This window comes from Glycine soja, chromosome 20 (assembly GCF_004193775.1).
Source record: "Glycine soja cultivar W05 chromosome 20, ASM419377v2, whole genome shotgun sequence".
Lineage (NCBI taxonomy): Eukaryota > Viridiplantae > Streptophyta > Magnoliopsida > Fabales > Fabaceae > Glycine > Glycine soja.
The window spans coordinates 25,203,780-25,231,739 of NC_041021.1; the positions used below are offsets into that span (position 1 = coordinate 25,203,780).

Consider the following 27,960-nt stretch of genomic DNA (forward strand, 5'->3'; position numbering starts at 1 on the left):
TGGGACGAAATTTTATTAACTGTTTGTTATGTGCTAAATAGAATCCCCAAATCAAAAAACAAGACATCTCCCTATGAGATATTAAAGAAAAGACAACCAAATTTTTCCTATTTGAGAACTTGGGGATGTCTGGCCTATGTAAGGATCCCAAACCCCAAGAGGGTTAAACTCGCAAGTAGAGCCTATGAATGTGTGTTCATTGGTCTAACCGCCTGAATTCTTTTTGTGTCTCTCTTCTCCCTTTTTCCAAAAGAACGAAGAACTAATCGCCTGAATTCTTGTGTCTCCCTTCTCCCTTGTCAAAGAATTAAAAACAACACAGCCTGAGAATTCATTTGATTCTTCCCTTTCCCTAAAACAAAAGATTTCAAAGGACTAACCGCCTGAGATTTCTTTTGTTTCCCCATTCACAAAGTTTCAAAGGTTTAACCGCCTGAGAACTTTGTCTTAACTCATTGGAGGGTACATCTACTTGGGTTGTTGACTGAGAACAAAAGAGGATACATCTCTTGTGGATCAGTTCTAGTGGAGGGTACATCCACTAGGTTGTTCAAAGAGAACAAGGGAGGGTACATCCCTTGTGGATCTTTGCTTGTAAAAGGATTTTTACAAGATTGAAAAGAAATCTCAAGGACCCCAAGTCGCTTGGGGACTGCATGTAGGCACGGGTTGTTGCCGAACCAGTATAAATCTCTTGTGTTTGTTTTCTTTTTCCCTACACTCTTTATTTTCCATTGTGCACTTTAATTCCTGCTTTTACTTTTGATTAAGTTTATTTTCTATTCTTCATTTACTTAACAACATAGTAAAAGCCTTAGAAGAGTAAATTTTTAATTAGTAAAGGTTCGTTAATAATTAATTCAACCCCCCCCCCTTCTTAATTATTCTGAGGCCACTTGATCCAACAGAATCTGATATGATAGCACTAGCAACTGCTAGTGAGGAAGCAAGTTGGCTGAGAAGCTTACTTGCAGAGATTCCTTTATGGAAAAGACCGATACCAGCTGTGTTGATCCATTGCGATAATACTGCGGCTATTGCAAAAATTGAGAACCGTTATTACAATGGTAAGAAACGACAGATACGTTGTAAGCACAACATTGTTAGAGAATTACTCTCAACAGGAGTTGTTAGAGTAGATCATGTACGCACTGATGATAATTTAGCAGATCATTTGACGAAAGGATTAGCTAGAGAGAAAGTCCATAACACTTCTAAAAGAATGAGACTATCGCCCTTACTGCGATGATCATTCATGATGGTAACCCGATCTAAATGACTAGAGATCCCAAGAACTAGGTTCAATGGGTAATAACAAGTTATGAAGTGATATGAGATGAACATGCTGTTATAAGTGAAAGCAGCATGATTCCTGAAGTAACAAGAGGATGAGTTATGAAAAAATTCTTAATTCTTAATGAGATCTATACTCTATGTTGAGTGGAGTACCTAGGTCAGGAGTACTCTTGATAGACTCACCTATGTGAATGTGGAAGTGGGGACCGCTTCATATGAAATTTTGGGCAAAAATTTCTAGAGCGTTCACTATACCGGGATAGATGTGCATGGCCTTTAACGCACGAGCTTTATAGAATACACCTATGAAAAGATTGTGTGTGGTTTGATGTCGGAGATAGAGTTCAAGACTTCGAGTCACTCTAGTAAAATCTGAATCTTACTCACTATGCAAAGGTTCAAGTTGTATGACACCTTTGTTTATGCACAATTTTATGAAATCCTTGAAAATCTTCTTTTCAAATTTCAAGTGGGGGATTGTTAGAACAAAGGAGACAATGGGTGAAAGTTTGAAAAAAAAAAGAGAAAAAAAAGCTTCAAGTCCCACATCGCTCAGGGTAAACACTTGAATAGTGTTTCACTCCCTATATATAGAGAGTCCCTTTCTTCATTTTTTCTTGTCCCAGTTGAGAAGCATTTCCTCAACTTTTCTTTCTCCCTCCCAAATCTCAACCGATGCATTTCCGACAAACTTCTCCCTCTTTCTTTCTGTCGCACTAAATTTTCGGTTGGCTATTAGAGTGACTTTTCAAGTCATATTTTCAGGTAGCTTTAGAGTGACTTTTCAAGTCATACAAGAAGGTGTAATTCTAGAAAGGTTTCTTCAGTGCAGTGGGAATCTTATACAGTGATGTGGGCTGTTTTATCCTGTGGACTTCGTGGTTGATAGTCTCCTTACACAATTTTTGACAGTACCACGAAACGTCTTAAAGAAAGCGACATTGTTCGCGACTCAGCAAGTAATTTTTTTGGTTTGTCATAAATTATTTTTTACAAATAGTATAGGTGTTGGGATTGTGGTGTGACAGTTTTGTTTCACATCCTAGCATAGTCATACATGGTTACATGAGCAATTGCAGTTGCAATGTATTGATATGAAATAGGTGACAATTTTATTTTTTTAATTTAGGAGCAAAGGTGTCAAACCAAACATATACCTAAAAAGAATAAAATTGCTAGCTATTTCATATCGATACATTACAACTGCTGGTGTAACTAACTATCTCTGTCTTAGGGTATGAAACCAAAACTGTCACACCACCACAACTCCAGCACCAATTATGCACACATGATAAAAGAATTGGTCACATACAAACATTTAACTGCTTATTTCAATCTCAATGATCTTGACTTTTTTTTCCTTGTTTCTTCTACTTAATTTTATCTCATTTAATGTTATTATCTTTAAAATACTCTTTAGTTTGTATGACTCTTTTTTATTTTTAATACTAAGTTCCAATAAAAGAGTAAATTGGGAAAATATTAAATTTTTAATTGGGATTGATGTAATTAAGTGTGTTTAATTAGCTTTATTAGGTAGTGTTAATTAATTTTTTTCTTTTTATATTTAAGACTGGAGGAAATATCATTTAATTATAGGTCAAAATAAATACAGGTATTTTAGCATAAAAAAATGAATACGCAAGAGAGATGAAACTGTAATTTGTGCATTCTCGCCACGTTTACATAATGGATTTTGGCATACAATTTTCCAACGCTAGAAACGTGTAAGAAAAGCCCTATCTAAATAGAGAGGTGCAGAGGTGAATTGGAAACTCTATAAATATGTGCTCCACCGTATTGGTTATCACCACAGCAGAAACAATCATCCAGTTTTAGATCTCTAATCTTTAGAACACAACCCAAAGGAAAAATCTTGCCGTTATTTTCCAATGGATCACTCCTCTATTCATTTGTTGTCCCACCTTCACCTTCAGGCCTTGTGGACTTCTTTGATTATTATTGTAGTTTTTTGCATAACCTTTCTCAAAGGCTTTGGTCCTCACTTGTTTAAAAGAACCAAGAAACAAAAACTACCCTTACCCCCCGGTCCCAAACCATGGCCTATAATCGGTAACCTTCCTGAAATGGTTGCAAATAGGCCTACGTTCCGGTGGATACAAAAATTAATGAATGAAATGAACACCGAAATTGCATGTATCCAACTAGGAAATGTCCATGTTATTCCCGTGACTTGTCCCACCATTGCTTGTGAATTCTTGAGAAAACAAGATGCTAATTTTGCTTCTAGACCCACAAGCATGACCACTACTCTTATTAGTCGCGGATATCTCACCACAACCCTTGTACCCTTTGGGGAACAATGGAAGAAAATGAGGAGAATTGTTGGTAACGATTTGTTGTCCACCACCTCCCACCAACGACTTGAATATAAGAGGGTTGAGGAAGCCAACAACCTTGTATTTCACATCTACAACAATTGCAAAAACAATATTGCGAATGGTAATAATAATGTTGGCCTTGTGAACGTGAGAGATGTCGCACAACACTATTGTTGCAATGTGATGAAGAAATTGAACTTTAGTAGGAGGTACTTTGGGGAGGGTAAGAAGGATGGAGGGCCTGGTAGTGAGGAAGTGGAACATCTTGATGCCATTTTCACAATGCTTAAATACATTTATGACTTTAGAGTTTCTGACTATGTCCCTTGCTTGAGGGGACTTGACTTAGATGGTCATGAGGGCAAGGTGAAGAAGGCCATAGAAACTGTGGGCAAGTATCATGATCCCATCATTGAGCAGCGAATCAAAGAATGGGATGAAGGGTCCAAAATTCATGGAGAGGATTTCCTTGATATCCTTATCTCACTCAAAGATGCCAACAATAACCCGATGTTGACTACACAGGAAATCAAGGCACAAATCATAGTACGTATAATAATAATATGTTATCCACTTCTTTTATTTCTCCTTCACATGCATTTAAGCTTGCACATGCTATTCAATTAAAGAAAGGAATAGTACAAACACACTAACTTAGTATTAGCTCTGCAGGTCATAGGTACATATACATGCAAGAAATAATTAATTATATAATTCATCATCAAGATTAATAAAAGTAATTAAATTATTTAATTTATTATAAATTTTAATTTAATTTCAAGACTATCTATAACATCAATTATTTTATAATAATTATTTTTTAAAAGATAGTTTTCAAGAAATGAGTGTATTGCTAGCTAACTAAATGCACCTATTTTCAATGAGAAAATGAATATAATCATCAATGAACCATACAATTAATTAAAAATGAAAAAAATTTAACAATGAAATAGTCTTATATTTTTTTATAATTAATTAGCATCAATAAAATATTATCTTTTGTTTCTTATGGGTCCAAAGTTATTACTAATTTATTTAGAACCCATTCAATTATGACTATAAGACTCATTAAACTGGATTAATTACATGCATTTCCATTAATATTTCTTGTTTAAAAATACATACACAATGTTATCTTAAGTTGTTTTACACAAATAAAGAAAAAATAAAAAATAGATAAAAAATAATAGTAATTTTACAAAATTAATTTTATATCTTCATTAGTTAATTTCTAGATATGTTGTCTATCATTAATATTATAAGGGATATAAATATATGAAAAAATATAATTTTTATATTGAAAAAATTAAAATAACAATAATTTTTAAATATTGTTGTCTCTTATACAATAATTATAATAAAGAAGTAATAATTTAGAATGAAACTTGTGTTATAGGAATTGATGATGGCAGGGGTGGACAACCCATCAAATGCAGTCGAATGGGGTCTTGCAGAGATGATAAACCAACCCAAGTTGCTTCAGCGCGCAACAGAAGAATTGGACAAGGTAGTGGGGAAAGAGAGACTGGTCCAAGAATCCGACATTTCAAAGCTCAACTACATAAAAGCATGTGCAAGAGAAGCTTTTCGTCTTCACCCTATTGTGCCTTTCAATGTTCCCCATGTCTCTATCAAAGACACAATAGTTGGAAACTACCTAATCCCAAAGGGTAGTCACATATTGTTAAGTAGACAAGAAATTGGGCGAAACCAAAAAGTTTGGGGTAACGAAGCTCACAAGTTCAAGCCAGAACGTCACCTGATAATGAATAAGAGTGAGGTTGTTGTTTTGACGGAGCCAGATTTGAAGTTTATTTCGTTCAGCACGGGACGACGTGGTTGTCCAGCTATCATGCTTGGTACCACAATGACTGTGATGCTATTTGCTAGGTTGCTTCAAGCCTTCACTTGGACTGCACCACCCAATGTGTCACGTATCAACCTTGCTGAGAACAATCATGATATTCTTCTTGGCCACCCACTTGTGGCACTAGCAAAACCAAGATTAACACCAGAGCTTTATGCCATGCACGACAAGTAGTATTTGTCTTTTTTTTTCTTTTATTCATAAGAATTAAATACGGTATCAAGAAATGCTAATAGTATCAAATCTGGATTGTTTATTTTAAATTATATATTTTGAAAAAAATAAAAATAAACATTTGGTTTTAGATTTCTTTTTTCAAAAATAAGCTGTTATTTCTTTAAGATAAGATAAATTAGATACATCAAGTTAGGATTTACAAAGATAATCTTAGGATTTATAATAGCTGTTGGAGAATTGTGTATGAATTAGAATTAGTTTTTGTTTTGATGAATTTGGCTTGAGATTGTACGGTAGTAAATATTAATTTGAAAATTTTCTTTCTGTGAGTAATTAATGTTATTTAGGTCGTTCATAATGGACTAAGAAATACATTTTTTATGTACCATTAAACTTGTATAAAATTGTTTTGGCAATATGCAAAATATAAAAACTGCAAATAAGTTAGGCGCGGAAGATGAATGAATTGGATTAGGGTATAAATTCAGACAACCAAATTCATTGGGGCTATTCACACTTACATTCTAGAATGTCTATTTACAGTATCGTCTGTTTTATTTTTGTTCTATTTCCTATTACTCGTATTTAAGTTTTTTTAAATAAAAGTTGAAATTGAATTTTAATAGAGACCACATGTTTATTTTATAATAAGAGATAATCTTACTCAAATTAGATAAAATTATTATGGACAATCAAATTCTTTCTTGAATTAAAATAATTTAAGTTAACATCTTTTATATAATACGAACAAATAGTATTGATATTTATATAAAATAGAATTTATATCTTTAATTATGATGACATAATCTCTTCAACTAATAACTTTGACCTTAGTTGAAACAATTAAGATTAATTAATCCTGGCAATGGGTCAGTTCTGCTAAGGGTGGCCTGAGTTCTCTCTTTCTAGTTATTTGGTTTTCAAAATCCAAGGAGTAAAAGATGGGGAGGCCTTGTGTTGTGTCTTGTCCTGGCTGTGGTAGCTGAAAAAGTAGGGGTCATGGTAGAGTGCTCATTGATCAAATTAAGTTGTGGTAGTTTTAATTGTGTGTGAAGAAGTTATTGGAACTGTTAATGTGGGTCCACGGGTTATTCCAATGGAGATATTGTTGTGTAGATATACATCTAACACTTTATTCTTAGACGCAACCAACAAAAAATTAATAAATGATAAAATATAAAGAAAAAATACTCTTCTTTTACTGGCTTTAATGTATTTTAACAACAAATTAATATATATTTATAAGAAAGGAGTCTTACAATGTATAAGGTGTGCAGTGAGATATATAATTACATCAAAACAAAACATATTCCCCAAAACACAACCGAGCCTAAGTCCTTTGTGTATGACCTATCCATACTTCTACTTGTAATATTCACCCAAAAAACAACTAATATAATTCACCAATTCAGATATGCATACACAGAATTGGATTCATATACCAATCAGAGAGAGAATATCCTGGTTTAGACCCATTCCTATACAAAAACCATTGTCAAGATATAGCTTTCATGCGGTGTAAAAGATGACCTATCTCTACATCAGCATCTCTAAAAGCAATTTTGTTCCTCAGATTCCAAATGCACTATAACGTCACGTACCAAAACAGCATTTTCCATTTGTGCATCTTTCCTCCTCTAACATATACTCCCATCTGCGAGTAAAGCTGCGGAATTTGTTCCGGCAACACTGTTGAAATTCCCAACTGTTAGCACCACCGACAGCACCACCGGCACCTCACAGGCACCGTCTTCCCCGTCGAAACCAGTAACCACCTCGAGGCCAGTACGCACTAGGAAGACGCCACCGTACCTGCACGACTACTACGTGGATACATGAATGAAGCTTTGAACTGTAATAACAATAATAGAGCAAAGCACGTGCATGTTAAGTAAGTGGACACGTGCTAATAGCCATAACAGAATTAGTTAGGCAGTTACAGGCATAGGCAGTTACCATTCACTATAAATACTAATATACATTGTAATAAAGGAATCAATGAAAAGTTCAGCTAAGTCTGAGGAGTTCTTCCCTTCCTCGAATAAGGGTGCATCTTCCCTCCCCCTCGTCCACATTCATCCCTATCTCTCCCCATCCCTCACGTACTATGGCATTTTCTTCCTTTCCCCTGTCGCGAGTCCTAACAACTGGTCCGACTTGCTGCCGTCACCATCGTCATGGCTGACCACGGAACTAGAAAGACGACCACCGATCACCTTGAAGAAGCCATCGTCCGCCTGACCAACAGTCAGATTTCCATCAATGACAGATATAATGACCTTTCCGGCAAGGTTGACTCGATCCTCGAGCACCTGCGTTTCCTCAATTTCGGCAATAACAACACTACCACGCCAGCAAATCCTCCAAGCCATCCACGTAACGCGATCAAACTTGACATACCAAGATTCAATGGCCGTGATCCCTTGGGGTGGATCTTTAAGATCACACAACTATTTCAATATCAGAACACGTCGAAAGAAGAGCGAATCACCGTCGCATCCCTGTATCTCGACAGCGTCACCCTAAGCTGGTACCAGGGGATGTTCAGCAATGGATTTATCACGTCATGAAACGGCTTCCTTCAAGCTCTCGAATCGCGATTTGCCCTGACGTTCTACGAGGATCCTAAAGGAGCTTTGTTCAAGCTAACGCTGCGAGGCACAGTGAACGAATACCTCACTGAATTCGAACGTTTAGCAAACCGCGTGGTAGGCCTTCCTCCTCCATTCCTCTTAAGTTGTTTCATTTCTAGTCTAAATCCTGAAGTACGACGTGAAGTAATGGCGCTCCAACCGATTTCACTCTTACAAGCTACTGTCCTAGCTAAGCTCCAGGAGGAAAAGTTACGTGATAGACCAACTCCAACACCACGAAGTTTTCCCCAACCTAAACCTTCCCCTAATCATAACCCTAACACCTCCGTCAAGCCTAAGTCATCTTTTGTTCAACGAACTCCAGCAGAAATGGCTTTCCGACGAGAGAAAGGACTTTGCTACAATTGTGATGAGAAGTGGAATGCGAATCATCGGTGTAAGGGGCGAGTGATGTTGTTCATCGCCGACGAGCAATCCACAACTTCTGATTCTGGTGAACACGAATTTGAAGATGAATAGGGTGCAGTCGTGACTGACAATCACGAATTCCCATCCAATGCAGATTGCTCACATATAAGCCTCCACGCTCTAGTTGGATTACCCTCGTCAGAAACCTTCAGGATATATGGCACCGTTAAGAATGCTAGACCAACCATTCTGGTTGATAGTGGAAGGACTCATAACTTCCTCCAACCTCGAATAGCGCAATTCCTTCGTCTTCCAATTCAAGACACCCACCCACTTCGAGTAATGGTGGGGAACGGCGATATGTTAACATGCGATCAGGTCAGCCCGAAAACTCAAGTCACCATACAAGGCCACCCCTTTGTGGTGTCATTCCATCTCTTTCCGATAAGCGGGGCGGATGCAGTGCTTGGTATAGACTGGATAAAGAGGTTGGGACCGGTCACCACAGATTATGCCGAGTTCTTGATGCACTTCAATCATTCAGGCCAAGATATATCGTTAAAGGCGGATGTTGCAGTTGGGCCTAAACCAACTTCAGCAACCTAATTGAAGCGCCTCATCCAGATGGGTTCGACTGCGGGTTTTTATCAGTTGCACGTTATGACCGCAATGCAACCCGATTCACCCACGTCTCAACACCCCATCCAATATGTGGAGCACCTTCTTCTTCGATATGATCATCTTTTTCAGACACCCTCACAGCTTCCGCCACCACGCCAAGTGGTTCATCGCATCACCCTGAAACCATCCACAGCTCCGGTGAACGTCAGACCTTACCGTTATCCGCATTTCCAAAAGAATGAGATTGAACGGCAGGTCTCTGATCTTCTCTCTACGGGACTGATAAGGCCAAGCACAAGCCCTTACTCTTCACCGGTGCTCTTAGTGAAGAAGAAAGACGGCACTTGGAAGCTATGCGTAGATTATCGGGCTCTCAACTCCGTCACGGTTCGAGATCATTTCCCTATCCCCACGATCGACGAATTGCTTGACGAACTAGGATGTGCTTCCTGGTTTTCTAGGTTGGACCTCCGGCAGGGGTTCCATCAAATATTGATGGACGAGCACGACGTCGAGAAGACGACTTTTTGAACGCATAACGGGCATTTTGAGTACCTGGTGATGCCTTTCGGGCTTTGCAACGCCCCATCAACATTCCAATCCGCCATGAACCATCTTCTTCAACCATTCTTATGACGGTTCACGACTGTGTTTTTTGATGACATTTTAGTATACAGCAGCTCGTTGTCATCTCACATACACCACCTGGAGACTATCTTTCGTACCCTTCAACAAGGTGAGTTTTATCTTAAACATTCTAAGTGCTTGTTTGCGCAGGAAAGCATTGAATATATGGGCCATATTGTCTCCGGCAAGGGAGTGACTCCGGAACCATCCAAAATCCAAGTCATGGTGAGGTGGCCATCTCCGACGACGGCCAAGGAGCTACATGCCTTCCTCAGACTCACGGGGTTCTACCGGAAGTTTATTAAGAGCTACGCCTTCTTTGCAGCCCCCCTTACAAAACTACTATGTAAGGACGCTTTCGGTTGGATGCATGAGTCTCAGATGGCTTTCGATCAGCTCAAATCTGCCATGACAAACGCCCCAGTGTTGGCCTTACCAAATTTCTCAGAACCCTTCATGATTGAGACAAACGCTTCCGGTACCGCCATCGGAGCTGTGCTCATGCAAAGGGGACACCTTCTGGCGTATTTCAGCAAGAGTCTTGGCCCTCGTCTACTCCATGCATCTACCTACATATGAGAACTCCATGCCATTGTAGCAGCAGTCCGGAGATGGAGGCAATACCTCTTGGGTCGGCCGTTCACCATCCTCACCGACCACAAGAGCATTCGTGAGCTGATGACACAAGTGATCCAGACCCTAGAACAACATTATTATCTCTCGAAATTACTTGGCTACGATTACTCAATACAATACAAATCTGGAATTACTAACGTGGTGGCTAATGCGCTTTTGAGAGCTCCTTCTCCAGTCGAGGAGTTGCTCATCCTCTCCATACCTCAGCTTGACTTTCTTAATGATATCAAGCAATCATTAGAAGCCAATCTAGAGTTCCAGCAACTAACAAAATCAATCCAGGATAGTCCCACAGCACACCCTGACCATACTCTCTATAATGGCTTAATTTTGTTCAAAGGAAGGATCTGGCTGAACAGTGATAATCTTTCTATCCCCAGCCTATTACTTGAACACCATGCTACCCCACTTGGCGGCCATTTGGGTGTTGCTAAAACCACACACCGAATCGAATCCATCTTCTTTTGGTCTAGTTTGAAAAGGGACGTGAAGCGCTTCATCAAGGAGTGTGTTACATGCCAACAAAATAAGAACATCCATAGGCGCCCCTCTGGTTTGCTGCAACCTTTACCGGCACCGGCAAATGTGTGGGAAGATCTATCTATGGATTTCATCACGCACTTACCACTATCCCATGGCTTCACCGTTATACTAGTCGTGGTTGATAGATATTCTAAGGGGGTACATCTGGGTGCCTTGCCCACTGGCTTTACCGCGTTCAACGTTGCAACCTTATTCATGAAAATCATTTGCAAGTTACACGGATTTCCCAAGAGTATCGCCTCTGATCGAGATCCCATCTTTGTGAGCAACTTTTGGAGAGAGTTATTTCGATTGAGTGGCACGAGGTTGCGGTTGAGCATCGCCTACCACCCTCAGTCAGACGGCCAGACCGAAGTGATGAACCACGTCTTGGAGCAGTACCTCCGCTGCTTCATCCACGACCAGCCGACGACATGGTTCCCATATTTAGCTCTCGTAGAATGGAGTTATAACACCTCGCGACACTCTAGCTCGGGATTAAACCCATTCGAAATCACCTACGGTAAGCCACCTCCAATCATAGTAGACCACGTTGAGGGCGTGACTAAGAATGAAGCTGCCCAAGCAGTGTTGGAAGGGCGTCACGTACTACACTCCAAGCTCCAGCAGAAATTGAAGAAGGCCTAAGAGGTGATGAAGCGGTACGCAGACGAGAAACGCGATAATGTCTCCTTTGAGGTAGGGCAGTGGGTGTACGTAAAGTTGTGACCAGATCGTCAAACGTCTATCACTGGGCAACGCCACCCAAAACTGTCCAAAAGATTTTTTGGTCCCTTCCAGGTTACTGAATGCATAGGACAAGTGGCCTATCACCTCCAACTTCCACCAGAGTCCCAGATACATCCGGTGTTCCATTGTTCTCTCCTTCGGGCCCATCATGGGCCACCACCAGCCACCAACGGAGATTGGCCTTTGCAGGTTCTAGACCAGCAACCCCTACGACGACCATTGTGTTTCCTTGATTCAAAGCTAGATCAGACCACAACTCCACCCATTCGGCTAATTCTTACACAGTGGGAGGGCGAGCCGCCAGAAGATACATCATGGGAGTCATGGCCTGATCTATGCGAGACCTACCACCTTGAGGACAAGGTGGATTTTTGGGAGGGCGGTATTTTTAGCACCACCGACAGCACTACCGACACCTCACAGGCACCGTCATCCCCGTCGATACCAGTAACCACCTCGAGGCCAGTACGCACCAGGAAGACGCCACCGTACCTGCACGAATACTACGTGGATACATGAATGAAGCTTTGAACTGTAATAACAATAATAGAGCAAAGCACGTGCATGTTAAGTAAGTGGACACGTGCTAATAGCCATAACATAATTAGTTAGGCAGTTACAGGCGTAGGCAATTACCATTCACTATAAATACTAATATACATTGTAATAAAGGAATCAATGAAAAGTTTAGCTAAGTCTGAGGAGTTCTTCCCTTCCTCGAATAAGGGTGCATCTTCCCTCCCCCTCGTCCACATTCATCCCTATCTCTCCCCTTCCCTCACGTACTACGGCGTTTTCTTCCTCTCCCCTGTCGTGAGTCCTAACACCAACCACATGAAAACTTGATATCACACCCTATTTGAGATTTTGCATAAACAACATGACTGTTGCAAGTTATTGGTGTTTATGTCTCACCTAACTAGAATATCGCAAGTAGATAGTGTTGGGGATTGATGTGTATATCCAAGATTCAATATATCATATTATCAATTTTATTAAAGAATTATAGTTTATTTTATTATCATATTTATTGTTTTATTAAATTGTTATTTTGATAAGTCTTTGATTAAAATTAGAGACTTGTTATCATGATAGAGATTATAATAATGAGAAACAAGTCCTTTATAATTTTAACCTAAATTGTTCTTGATTGTATATATGATTATTGTGAATAGGACATTAATAATCCGGATAGATCAATACATATGTAATGGTCTTTATTGGATAAAGATTAATAGATCTCATTTATTAAATTGCAATATAAATTATGTATATATGGATATCATCATTGAACTGACTCAATTGAGAATTTCTAATAGTTAATGTTACTTTGATATGTCAATAGAAGATTCTTAATAAGAAATATAATAGTTTTTTTTTTACCTAAGATTATCACAGTAATTAAAAGTTATTTGTTATATTTTAATTTAGGACACCTAATGCCTTAGGACACTAGTTGAATAAATATTGTGTATGATTAAATACTTGTAGAATTAATGAGTTTGAACTCTATGATAGAATTAAGACCTTAGCCAGGAAAATTGAATGAAAGTAGAAAAGAGATTTTTAAGTCATTCAATGATTAAATATAATGTGTTAATTTATTAGAATTTGATAGTAATACTATGCTCTAGAGTTAACCTTGAGGTGTAAATAATGGAAAGAAATATTGCATTATTCTTCTATTGGTTATTGAGGGTAAAAAAATGTTACTTCATGCTATTCGAACGTCAAGGAGTGTTGCTTAGGGGTGGAAATAGGCCAGACCGGCCTACAAGGGCCTACGACCTGGCCTACATAAAGTCTGGCCTGGATTGGCCTATTTAATTAAAAGGTTAGGCTTAGGCTTTTTTAAAAGCCTATTAAATTAAATAGACCAGGCTTAGGCTTATTAAAAAGCCTTATAAGCCTGATAGGTCGGCCTATATATATGTATATATACTTATATTATTTTTTGGGTACCAATATATACTTATATTATTTTTTTGGTACAATTATTTTTTTTAAAACTAGCCGACTTTGATTACACATTACTGCTCCATAACTTCCATTCCTATAATCAAGTAAGACTTTAATTACAATTTAGGTGTGAGTCATGTGCCCCTTTATATTCCTCATTATTTTTATTGGTTTTCCTATTCCTGTTAATGTTTCCTTTTACTAACTTTCCTATTACATTCCTACTCCAGAGGAAAGGAATATTAAAGATTTAATGTGAAGAAGGCTTTTAAAAAGGCTATCAGGCCAGGCTAGACTTTTAAAAAGGTCAGACTGAGCCAAAATAAAAGCCTTTGATAGGTCATAGGCCAGACTTAAGCCTCAAAAATTCATCGTAGGCTAGATTCAGGCCTTTTAAAGTCTGGCCTGACCTATTCTCATCCCTAATGTTGCTAGACGCTATCTTGATTAGTAAATTAATTATGATTAATTTACTATCGGTTTAATATTGAACCTATGCGGTTTAATATTAAACCCCATAATTAATATAAACACAGAGTATTATAGCACACATAAGATTCTGTTGATATGTATGATGATCAAATCATGTGATTAGTTATAATATTCCAAAACACAACCGAGCCTATAAGAAGTTTCTTATGTGTGCTATAAGAAGAACCTTAGCTTAGACGGGACATTAAAAACACACAATTACCACTTCTCTTGTTATTCTCTTAGAACGGAAGCACCAAAATCTTTTAATTTTTGTTGTTTTGTTTGTCAAAGAAGTTGACAACAAAAGTTAATTATATTCCAAATAACTAATATAAAAATAAGATTTCAAATTAAAATGATTTAATTCAAGTTGTATCTTGTTAATAACTATTAAAATCTTATCTTTGGAGCAAAATTTTGTTTCTCCGCATGTTATTTATAATCTTTATAGCAATACATATGGCGATAAGTGTTTTATTATATGGTGATATATTATCTAATTTTTTTTATATACTAAATTGTTTAATTACAAGGAATGACCTAAATACCAAGGAACTTGTGGTTTTAAAAAATAATTTGGAGCATATGATGCAAACTGTTTTGATTTATTTTATTACACGAAATGACTTGACTAACAAGAGACTTGTAATTTGAAAATAAACCGGGGCATTTGATGAAAATTATTTTTTATTACAAGGAACGATTTGACGACCAGGGGACTTGTAGCTTAAAATAAAAACATGTGTTGTAAGTTATTTATTTAATTAATAATAAGGAGCGACCTCACAACTAGGAGACTTATAATTAATTAATATAATGAGATGCTGATTTTGAAATTATTTTTTATACTAAACATTTGAACTGCCCGGGGGAGTATTAAATTTAATTTGTAGATACCAATAGGATTCACTTGACAATCAGGTATTTATTTGATATGATTATTTTTCAAAGTGTATGTGGTACATCATGTCTTAGAAAAATATATGTGATATATTCTGCCTTAAAATATGTTTGAGAAATGACTTGACAACCTAGTGACTCATTCATAGTTTTAAGAAATTTTCCACTTAAAGAAATATTGAAACAAAATTGGTTGGATCCAATTACGACGATTGTTATTGTTACCTAAGAATTGTTCTCATGCATAATATGCTAATTGACTATGAGAATCAAGTTACCTATGATCTTCTAGTAAGTTTATGTGCATATATGCTTTAGAAGCAGTAACTTATTTGCCAAATAAAGTTTCTACAAAATTAGTATCTTCAACTCCATATGTGATATGGAAAGGACTAGAATGAATCTAAAACAAAACAAGGCTTGGGATTGTCCCACTTGCATTAAGAGATTGCAAATAAAAAAACTTGATGTAAGGTCTAAGAAATGTAGATTCATTGGGTGTTTCAAAGAAACTATTGGATACTGTTTACACCAACCTTATGTCCATAAAGTGTTTGTTGCAAGAGGATCTATTTTTAGAAAGGGTATTCTTTGCAGGAGGAAGTCATGGTAAAAAAATTGAGCTTGATGAAACTCAATTAACCAATGAAACAACTCAGGACTATGAGATGGAAACTGAGATACCTTTCTTTAATGTTCTAAAGTTACCACAAAGGTCATCACCTCCAACAATTGTGGTTCAAGAGCCAGCTATAGTTCAAGATTAGGTTAATGAACCAATCTTAGAGCCAATTTAGCAACTTATGAACCCAATGCATGAACCTTCTAGAAGATCTACTTGAGCGCATCGTGCACATGATAGATTAAACTTGATGGTCCTAGATGACACATCAAATGAGGTTTATCATGATGATGATGATCCAAGAAGCTATGAAAAGGCTATCTAAAGCTTGGATTGTAAGAATGGAATCAATGAAGACCAACAAAGTATGGACTTTTAGTTGAAGCTTTAAAGGATATAAGACCAGTATGGACTAAGCTCGCCTTGTTGCCAAGGGATATCGTCAAAAGGAAGGTATGGATTATGAAAAAAATTTCTCCAGTGGCAATGCTAAAATCAATTCAGATTCTTCTTGCTATAGTAGCATTCTATGATCATGAAATATGGCAAATGGTTGTGGAAAACGGCTTAACTTAATGGTGAGCTAAAAGAGGATGTGTATATGACACAACCCGAGGGATTCACACCCTTATCTAATCATAATAAAGTCTACAAGTTTCAACGATTCATTTATGGATTGAAATAAGTTTGTAGAAGTTGGAGCATTCATTTTAACAAGATAATTGAACGGTTCAATCTTGTTAGCTATGAAGAAGAACTTTGTGAGTACAAAAAGGTAAGTGGGAGCATTACATTTATATGTAGATGATATATAAAATAATACAAAATGCAAGGAAGATATGTGAACCCGAGTAGGAGCGGATCGTTTGATACAGGCTACGGAGGTTTGGATGACGCCACTTTCGGTGAAGGAAGATAAGTCAGGGTAGACGCCACAAGGATTACCTTGATAAGTCTGAGATTGGTTCAACAAGGAACTCAGAGAGAAACTCTCACCAAATTTTATCTAATGCCAAAAGTTTTTTTATTCAAAACAAAAACCAATATTTATAGTGTATCTGAACAAAAAGATAAAAATAGACATGGGCCTTCTAAATAGTTTGGGCCAAAATTACAATAAATAAAAATTATAACTAAAAAACATATTTAACTTGGGTCTTCAAATTAATCAGGGCCTTCAGCAACAATTAATAGTCTTGATAGCGTCTCTGCCTCTAGGCCTTCATCCTTCTCCACTTGGGCCTTCATCCTTCTCCACTCGGGGGCTTTATCCTTCTCCACTTGGGCCTTTAGCCTGTATTTGGCCAATTTCAGGATTCTCATCAATTTGGCTACTAATATATTATCCATGAAACATTTGGGAGAAACAATCTACATTTTAGAAATAAAGATTTATTGAGATAGATCTAGAAGGTTGCAAGGTGTCTCCCAATCTAGGTACATTGAGACCATCCTAAAGAGGTATAACATGGAAACTCCAAAAGTGACTATTTGCCAATAGGTATTGGAGTTACTCTTAGTAGGGAGGATTGTCCTAAAACTCATGAAGAGAGAGAATACATAACTAGAGTACCATATGCTAGAGTAGCAGGAGCTATTATATATGACCTGATTTTTGCATGTTCTAATATCATTTATGCATTAGGTCTAACAAGTCGATATCAAGAAAGTCTTGGTGGAGAGCATTGAAAGTGGGTAAGACCATTCTTAAGTACTTAAGAAGAACTAAAGATTGCACCTCATTTATAGAGACTCAAAATTAAAAACTAAAGTAGTTTGATGAGCATAAGTTGGAATTAGTAATGGAATACATAAGTGATTGACTTTAGTGCAAGTGAGAGATTGTTAGGAATAAATGCGTATGCCTAAGATCCAATCCATCATGTTATCAATTTTAGTAAAGAATTATTCTTTATTCTATTATCATATTTATTATTTTATAAATTGTTAATTTGACAAGTCCTTAATTAAAATTAGAGATTTGTTATCATGATAGAGATTATGATAATGAGAAACAAGTCCTTTATAATTTTAATTTAAATTGTTCTTGATCGTAGGATTATTGTTAATAAGATATCAATAATCCAGATAAATCAATATATATGTAAGGGTCTTTATTGGATAAAGATTAACATATCTCTTTTATTAAATTACATATATAGATGATGTATATGTGGATGTCATAATTGAACTGACTTAATTGAGAATTCCTAATAGTTAATATTACCTTGATATGTCAATAGGAAGTTCTGAAGAACAAATATAATAGTTTTCTTTGACCTCAGATTATCATAGTAATCAACAAGTTATTTGTTATATTTTAATTTCAGACACCTAATACCTTATGGTACTAGTTACATGAATATTGGATATGATTAAATACTTGCAGAATTAATGATTAATTAAGAAGAAATTCATCAACTCTAGGTGATAAGTTTGAGCTCTACAATAGAATTAAGACCTTGGTCGGGGAAATTGAATGAAAGAAGAAAAAAGTTTCTTAAGTCATTTGTTGATTAAATATAATGTGTTAACTTATTAGAGTTTGACAGTAATACTATACTCTAGAGTTAACCTTGAGTTGTAAATGATGGAAGGAAATATCATTATTATTTTATTGGTTATTAAAGGTAAAAGATATTACTTCATGTTATTCAGGCATTAAGGATTGTTGCTAGAAGCCTACTTTGATTAGTAAATTAATTATGATTAATTTACTATCGGTTTAGTATTGAACCTATGGGGTCACACACAAATGAGTGTTTCAATCTTTATAGAAGAAAATAATTTATTTTATAATTAAATTATAGAATTTAATTTAATCAAATAAATATTTTAGTGGAATATTATTATATTCTTTTCTAGCACCAGGAATATAATTAATATAGAAAAGTATTATTTTATAATTATGGATGTTGTTCATAAAATAAGAATAAGACTCTATTGTTATGTATCGGGATCAGATCAAGTGATTATTTGAGAATTATCTTTGTCTTCTATCAAGAATCTTCTTAGGATAAAAAGATATGAAATAGTTTTTTTATTTTCAAATATAAAGATAAAGAGATATGAAATTATTTTGAATAAAATCTCTTTTTTTTTAAAAGACCCAAATCCATATCTCCTTAACATTATAAATAGAAGCATCTACAGGAGAGCAAAGTGTACTAGACAAACTAGAAAAACTCAAGTCTAGTTTTTAGACCTGAAAAGTAGGAAGAGAGTTTGCTCTTTAGAATTTCATTCATCGAGGGTTGATAGTAGAGATTGGTCTCGGTGTGGATAAACATAGAGTCTTCACACTATTGAAAAATTTTTTTGCTTCAAGAACGTGCATTTGGGTACACAAATCTATTTTTTTTTTCTCTATTTATTATTGTTGTATATTTTGAATGCAAAAAAAATCCTAATTTTCTGCTACAAGTGTTAGGAACACTTCTATGTAACTATCAAGTAGACATTTTAATAGCAACCTCCATGAAAAAATAAGAACCTTAGATAGTACCTCACTTTTCCAAAACTGTTTATCAGGGACAAAATCAGTGGTCATCCTTGATGTAGTAACTTTTCTCGTCATAAGTAGGTTGTATGTTGTCGCTACCTTGAAGCCTTTTGTTGTATCTGGCTTCCACTCCCAAAGGTCTGGTTTCCCTTCTTCGATAGTAATATTCTACAACAAGGAAAGTAATGAAGACAATTGTTCCTCCTCCCATGTAAGCAAACTTCTATGCCATGACCATAACCATCTTATATTGTCACCTGGAAAAACAAATTTGTTAGAGATAAAAGTTGTTTTATCCTCTTATATTTGGTAGAGTCTAGGGTTGGTATGTTTCAATGGTATCCCTCCCAACCACTTTTCTTCCCAGAAAAGCATAGTTCCTCCTCCCCCGCCTTTCTTTCCACCATCTCCTCAAACCATCCAGTTTCACTTTTTGAGGCATATGTAGCCTTAATAATATCCCTCCACCAGATTGATGATGTATTTGATGTCATTTGGAAAGTTGAAAATTGTTGCAACTTCTGATATCTAAAATCCATCAGCTTGTTCCAGATTGCCTCTTTTCCATTAAGCATACGCCATTGCCACTTGGCCAGAAGGCTCATATTAAACACTTTTAGATTCTTTACACCAAGTCCCCCCTCAACTTTTTGCAGACATATATGTCCCCAACTTATCCAGTTGATCTTTTGGGCCTCTATCAAGCCACCCCATAAGAATTTTCTTTGAATCCCCACTAATTTATTTATGACCTTTTTGGTGCCTTGAAGAAAGAAAAAGAATAATGGAGGGAGACTTGTCCACAATTAATGAGTCTACCCATTGAGAGTTGCTTCCCCTTCTAGCTTGCCGATTTTGACTTGAATTTATCAACCACTGAATCTCGTGTTTTACAAGAATTAGTGTTTGCTCCTATCGGCAAACCAAGAAACTTGAACAAAATATCCTCAATGTTACAATGAAAATAGTCTTATGCTTCCCTCAAAAAAATGTGATCCACTTTCACTCCATAAACATAGCTTTTAAAGAAATTTACCTTCAAACTTGAGACCATCTCAAAGATGCGGAATATTGCTTTAATAGTTCTCAGATTAATTGCTAAAGGTTCTCCTATAACAACTGAATCATTTGCATATTAAATAATTGAAAATTCAACCTCCTCTAACACTAAAAGACTTTGATAAACTCCTTTTTCTACCACACTCTTGAACAACCCCGCCGATCCTTTTGCAATGACTAAAAACAAGAAAGGGGCAAGGGGATCCCCTTGCTTTAGGCCTTTCTCAACTACAAATTCTAAAGTGGAGTAGCCATTGACTAAAATAGATATACTACTTGACGCAATACATGTTTTAATCCAATTTATCCATTTTGGTGGGAAGCCCGTTATCTCTAACATATACACTAAAAATCCCCAATTTACTGAATCATATGCCCTCTGGAAATCGACCTTGAAGATAAAAAATTTCTTGTTTAGTCTATTAGCCTAGTCTACCAATTCATTCAATGTTGGATCAAGTGGCCTCAGAATAATTAAGAAGTGGGGGTTGAAATAATTATTAATGTGTCTTAACTAATTAAAAAATTTATCCTTCTTAATGTTACTACATTCAACTAGACTTTTACTACTAAGTTAAGAAAGTAAAGAACAGAAACAATAACTTAACCAAAAGTAAAAGCGGCAATTAAAAGTACACAGCGGAAACGTAAAGAGTGTAGGGAAGAAGAAGACAAACACAAGATTTATACTGGTTCGGCAACAACCCGTGCCTACATCCAGTCCCCAAGCAACCAACGATTCTTGAGATTTCTTTCAACCTTATAAAATCCTTTACAAGCCAAAGATCCACAAGGGATGTACCCTCCCTTGTTCTCTTTGAACAACCAAGTGGATGTACCTTCCACTTGAACTGATCCATAAGAGATGTACCCTCTTGTTCTCAGTATAACAATCCAAGTAGATGTACCCTCTACTTGTACCACAAAGGATGTACCCTCCAATGTGTTAGGACAAAGAATTCTTAGGCGGTTAGTCCCTTGAATTCTTTGTGAGGGGGATACAAAAGATATCTCAGGCGGTTAGTCCTTTGAAATCTTTTGTCAAGAGGGAGAAGGGAAGAAACAAAAGAATTCTCAGGCAGTTAGTTCTTTGAATCTTTTGGCAAGAGAAAGAAGTGAATGAAGAAGAAAAGTAGCACAAGTTTTTGAACAATGAACTTTTCTTGGAAGAGAAAGTATTGAACAAAAACTCTATGAAAGAAATCTGTTAATCATGAAAGGAATCAGTCTTTTTAAAATTTGTGCCATGGTCACATATTTATAATCATTTGATGACTCAAGTTAAAGTTTGTGACTCTTAGCAATTTCTTTAAAACTAGTCACTTTAAAAGTTGTGACTCTTTTGAAAAACTAGTCACTTAAAGGTTGTGACTTTTGAAAAACTCTTCAGAAACAAGTCACTTTAAGAATTGTGACTTTTGGTAATTTATTTTTCGAAATCAGTTACTGGTAATCGATTACTATCAACAGATGTGACTCTTCATGTTTAAATTTGAAAATCAAAATGTTTAGAAACTTTGGTAATCAATTACAAGTATTGTGTAATCGATTACACAAGTTTAAAATGATTTGAAAATGTTTTACCACTAGTTGTGACTCTTGAAATTTGAAATCTAACGTTTTAAAACATTGGTAATTGATTACATGCTCATGGTAATCGATTATAGCTTTGTAAATTAGTTTGAAAACAATGTTGGCTACTGGTAATCGATTACTACCTTCTGGTAATCGATTACCAGAGAGTAAAACTCTTTGGTAAAAGATTTTGTGAAAAATTCTTGAACTACTCAATATTTTGAAAAACTTTTTTAGTACTTATCTTGATTGAGTCTTCTCTTGATTCTTGAATCTTGAGTCTTGAATCTTGATTCTTGAAACTTGATTGTTCTTGAATCTTGATTCTTTGAAACTTGATTCTTGAAGCTTTTTGACTCCTGATTCTTTGGAACTTGCTTAACTCTTGATTCTTTGGCATCATCAAAATAATCTTGGAAGTCATTGCTTCCACATTCAACACTAATACTCCATCAAGAATTTGTCTACCCGGGAGGAACACAATATGGCACCTAGAGATAATTGAAGGGAGTACCTTCTTAAGCCTTACAACTAGTACCTTGGAGATGATCTTGTGTAAGCTACGTATTAGAGATATAAGATGGTACTCTAACAGATTCTGAGGGTGTTGAGTCTTGGGTATTAGTGTGATAAAGAAAGAAGTAATTGACTTTGGGAGAGAAGTGTTACTATGAAATTCATGAATAGCTGCACTTACCTCTCCTTCCACCACTTTCCAAATTGACTTGAAAAATTATAGATTGAACCTATCTAGGAAGGACTCTTCCCACCATCATAGGACCAAACTACTACCTTAATCTCCTCATTCATGAATGGTTCGACCAACCCATCCATCTTCTGATGACTAATAATGATATACCATTCAACTTTGGTATACTATTGGGGTTTCCTAAAATTCTCTTTGAAAGTGATCCCTTATTGCCATTCTTACTCTTGGGACGTCTTTAATCCACCCCTGGTTGGATTGCATAGTTGGTTTATGATGCCATATGTATATGTTCTTTAGACAAGCGCAAAAAAGGTTGAGTTGTAATCCCTGAACTTTATCCATTTTGCTCTTGATTTCTTGTGCAACATACTTTCCTTAATCCTAATTAACTTCCAAAATTCTTGTTGAACACTAGCCCTCTTAAGCAGATCAAGCTCTTGTCCTTCCATCAGTAATGAATCAAAGGAAGCCAACTCTTGTACCATAAAGTTAATTGTGTGATCAAGTTTACCAAATTCTTTCCTTGACTAGCTTTTAAGTTTTTGTTTGACAACCTTCAATTTCTCCTTAACTTTGAAATGGTTCCACCCTCCCACTTTAGTCTCAAACCATGCATCCTATACTACTTTCTGGAAATTTTGATTTCCAACCAACAATTGTAAAATTGAAAAGGCTTTGCTCCCTAGTTTTTGACTTCATTCATTAGTATGACAATGCAATAATCCGATACATCCTTGGAGCCTATCCATTATGAGGTTATACCCCACAAACCACAACTGAATAATCTCATTAGCTACCAAGAATCGACAATCCGACTCATTGATTTGCCATCAGAGCTAACCCACTAATATTTTTCCCCATAACACTACATTTTTTACCTTCATGTCATGTATTAACGTATTAAACTCTTCCACTTCCAACTTGCTACGGGATTTAGATTTTCCTTTCCTTTCTTTCTAGTTTGCTACAATGTTGAAATCCCCTCCAATGCACCATAATGTCATCCCAAAACCTCTCTTTGTCATAACCAAGTCACCCCATAGCTTCCTCTTACCAGCCAAAGAGCAGGGTGAGTAAACATTCACCATTGCTATTCTCCTACCATCACCCTCTTGTTGAAAGCAAAGGCTTGGAAAGTTGGCTACCTCCCCCTCAGTGACTCAAATGGGAACTTCTCTCCCCCAAACTTCAAGACTTTTGATGACGATCCTATATGAAATGTTAAGCTAGGTTTGGTTTCATTCTTAGATCTAGGGCTAGTCACAAATAGTTGGGTAGACCTGGTTGGGTTTGGGCAAGCTAGGTGTTCACCCTTCTATATGTAGACATGTGTTAGACAAAGATGGCCCCTGAACACCTCCCTCCACATTCTCATCCCCTTTTCCCATTGGCAAGGAAATTTGAATATTCAAATGATGGGGTTCTTCCTCCCCAAACAGCCCCTTGATCATCTTTCTCAAACCCATCCAAATGTAGGTTGTCTTTTGAAGCATCAGAATTAGAAACCATGGCAGTTGACTTTCCTTTGCATAGTAAACAATTCGAACAATCTTCAAGGGATTCCTTTATAATTCTAATTTCGTATTCCTCTATAAGACTTTCCTTGGAATAGTAAAGCGTCCATTCCATATAACAAATGTTGCTATATCCATTCTAACTTTGATTTTAGTCTCCTCATTAGAATGAAGGAACTCACCATAGAATGAACCAATCTGTGTGAAAAATTCCTCAGACCATGCATGCAATGGGATTCCAATGAACTTATGCCACACAAGGCTCCCATTGTCTATCATATGTGGTGTCCATTTCCTCAACCCAACCAATATCCCTATATATATATATATATATATATATATATATATATATATATATATATATATATATATATATATATATATATATATATATATATATATATATATATATATATATATATATATATATACCTTCTTTGGCTCTTTAGTCTCTAACAACATAAGAAAGGATCCTAAGAGCAACTTTAGTGTCAGATCTTGAGTAAGGATCTTAAGCTCAAGATCGGGCCTTGTGTGGATCTTTCAATAAAGGGAGACCAGAGATTTCCAGGGTGGAGAATAGGTTCTTCTACAAGAACCCTGAAAATCTCTGACATACCTAGAAAAAAAATTGAAAATAAAAAACCAGAAATTAGTGGGAAGGAGATAAGGTCGTTGAAGAAAAAAACAAGAGAAGAGGAAGAACAAAAAAAATGAACTTACTTGGAGGTGACCGTAGACGGTCGTGGAGGGGGAAGGAGGATAGAGGAGAAGGGCCGCAAGGCCGTGGAGGGGAGGGGAGGCCATCACTGTGTGGAGGGCGGGGCATGAAAGGGAGCAGGAGGGGGAGGTCGTGAGAGCATAAGGGGAGCGGGAGGGGGAGACAGTGTAAAGTGGATGGGAGGGGGAGGGAGGAAGGAGAAGGAAAAAGAAGGTGGAGGGGAGGAGGAGTGATAGGGAAGAAAAGAAAAAAAAATGGAAGAAGAAAGATCAGGAGAGAGGGAGGAGAAATAAAAAAGAGAAACAGGAAAAAGAAAGAAAAAGTAAAAGAAGGAAGTGCGAATGTTGGGGAAAAGAAAGAAAAAGGAAGTGTGAACGTTGAGGGAGGAGAAAGACACCGTGAAAGGAAGGAAGCACTGTGTACACAACGACCATTACTGTGTACACAGTGACCACCGAAAAATTGGACGAAGGAATAAGCATGGAGTGTCGAAAAAAAATGCACAATAACGGTTGAAAAATTTATACACTATAAATTGATTCAAATAGTAACAATTTAACCACAACAATAATAAAATTTGATGTTTCTTTGGCATTAATGTGTTGTATTTTTTTGTTATCTAATTTATGTATTTTTCATTTGTTTAACATTTATTCATAAATAAAAATTAAATTTATGTTCATTTTCATATTTCTTAATATTTATAAATTTTTTCTTTCATGTTTCATTAAATTTAATTACTTAATTAAGTATATTTAATTTAATAAATAATTAAATAAAATATTTAAAAATGAGATCCATGTGAAACCCATAAAAAATTATCTAAGATCCCAAAATGAAATTTATCATTAAAAAATTTAGAAATCTTCAATCATATGGGACAAAGAGATCATAATGCCTTCCAATTGCATCTTCTTCCCAGTAAAATATGAATCCCTCTGTTTGGTTAGTGGTTACTCTACCCACATAGGCCCTTTCTAACTTCTTTAGAACTTTTTGTTTAGGAGAGAAAGCCATATGAACAGACTTTTTCCTATTCACATCTCCCTTATATTTATAGGCTCACCTGTTTTTATTCTGTTCAAATTGACCCTGCTTTCTCGCAACACTTGCGTATGAATTTTCCTTCTACACTTGATTTACTCCGTTACCAAAGCCTTCTGCTTTTTTGTTGTTATAAACCATTCTCTGACCCTCTGCAAATCTTACTTTTGGCCACTCCTCTCTGGAAAACTTTGGCAGATTAACCATAAGCTTGCTATCACCTTTAAAAGTCTTATCCATTTTCAGTGCTAACATTCTGGCGTCCAACACATTTTCAAAACGTACAAAACCAAATTGTTCACCCCTTTTATCTCTTTTACCAGGAATGAACAATTCGGAGATTTTCCCATATCTCCTGGACACATTCCACATATCTTTTGCTTTATAATCTTCAGGAAAGTTCGTGAAGAAAAAAGAGGATTGACCGTCCCCTTCTAAAGGCATCTTGGAATTTTTTCCAGCCACAACCGCTTTGGCCTCTTCATCAACAGTCTTCTTACCTGTATGCCCTGATTCCTTCTTCTATGAGAAAATGATATAATTGATTTCCTTTGATAAAAATTTAATTTTATAAAAATAAATTAAATATTAAAAAATGTAATTTCTCTTATTATCTTTATTTATGTTAATAAATTAAAAATATGTATTTGTATTTTTTAATGTATTTTGTGAATTACGTAATATAAATATATAAAATAGATTAGTGTTTACATATTTCCAAATATATTTATATATTCATTTTAAAATACATAAATATATTCAATAATTAATATTATATTAAATATATTTATTATTTTTTAGTTATTAATAATGATTAAAATACATATAAATGCCAATCTATTTAATATATTTTATATAATATAAATTAAAAAATGTATACAAAATATATTAAATATATTATTTAAAATATATTATAGAATTAGTATTTGGCCACGCTATCAATTCTACATACAAATAATTTCTTATTGAATGATTTTAATAATTTTATTAATAAAAATATTTTTTATTGATATTTTATATATAATATAATTTCGAAATATATTTTAAAAATATATTAAAAAAACGTAGAAAATATATCAACAAAATTTCTGGTTTAGTTAGTTTGTTAGGTATTTTGTGTTATTTATATAACTACACGTTAATAAGAGAAATCGAATTTTTTTTATTATTTAAGATATCTATATAAAATCAAATCTTTATCAAAGAAAACTAATTATATCATTTTGTTATTAGAAGGAATCAAAATTAAAGCTAATAGAAGAATAATATTTTTTCTTTATATTTTACTACTTGTTAATTTGATTGGTTGTGTGTAAGAGTGAAACATTAGGTATCTATCTACACAAGAAGAAAATGATTTTTAAATGCATATTTATTATTAGATATTTGGGAAGAATAATGAATTTTAATGCATTTATTTATTATATTTATGAAATTTATTTTTAGAATAAAATTATGAATTTTTAAAAATAAAGTATAAAAGAACTAAAGATACCATTATGTTCAAGTTTATTTTATTTATGTGTATATGTTGGAAATATTTTTCGTCCAAAAAAAAATTTGATAATATTTTAAAAATATTAATATGTAATTTTTATTAATATCACGCATATTGGAATTAACTAAAAAATAAAAAAAATATTTTACTCTCTTAAAGAACTTGTATTTTTTTTAATTAGGTCCTAGTTAAAAGAATAAATATTCACTCAAGGACCAAATGGAAAAAAAGATTAAAAATTTAATTATAAATGATTAAATAGTTTAAAGACCAGAAAATTAATTTAACTTAATTATTAACTTTGTAGTTTAATCAAGTTAATAACCGATCAAATTCTGATTACATTAAATGAAAATTATTTTTTTTATTATTAATTATGTTATTAGTACGAAATATTAAGTTAAACTATTAACTCACGATGAAATTTATATTTCATTCTACTATAAAACAACCAAATAATAAAATAATATTTTTAATTTATTTAATTCCAATGTAGTATTACTTCCGTTCATATTTATCAAATTCAAATTTTTTAAATTATTA

General features: G+C 35.2%; 1 protein-coding gene across 1 annotated transcript; it reads left to right on the plus strand.

Moving 5' to 3' along the window:
- The first annotated feature begins 3,100 nt into the window (after positions 1–3,100).
- On the plus strand, positions 3,101–5,809 carry LOC114402871 (isoleucine N-monooxygenase 1-like). The gene is made up of 2 exons (XM_028365557.1): positions 3,101–4,184; positions 5,035–5,809. Exons 1-2 carry the CDS (start codon positions 3,189–3,191, stop codon positions 5,677–5,679), a joined length of 1,641 nt encoding a protein of 546 aa, XP_028221358.1. The 5' UTR covers positions 3,101–3,188; the 3' UTR covers positions 5,680–5,809.
- The last annotated feature ends 22,151 nt before the right edge of the window (positions 5,810–27,960 follow it).

Coding starts and splice junctions, on each gene's coding strand:
- LOC114402871 (XM_028365557.1), top strand. CDS start 3,189: ATGGATCACTCCTCTATTCATTTGTTGTCCCACCTTCACCTTCAGGCC. Junction 4,185..5,034: donor AAATCAAGGCACAAATCATA/GTACGTATAATA, acceptor CTTGTGTTATAG/GAATTGATGATGGCAGGGGT.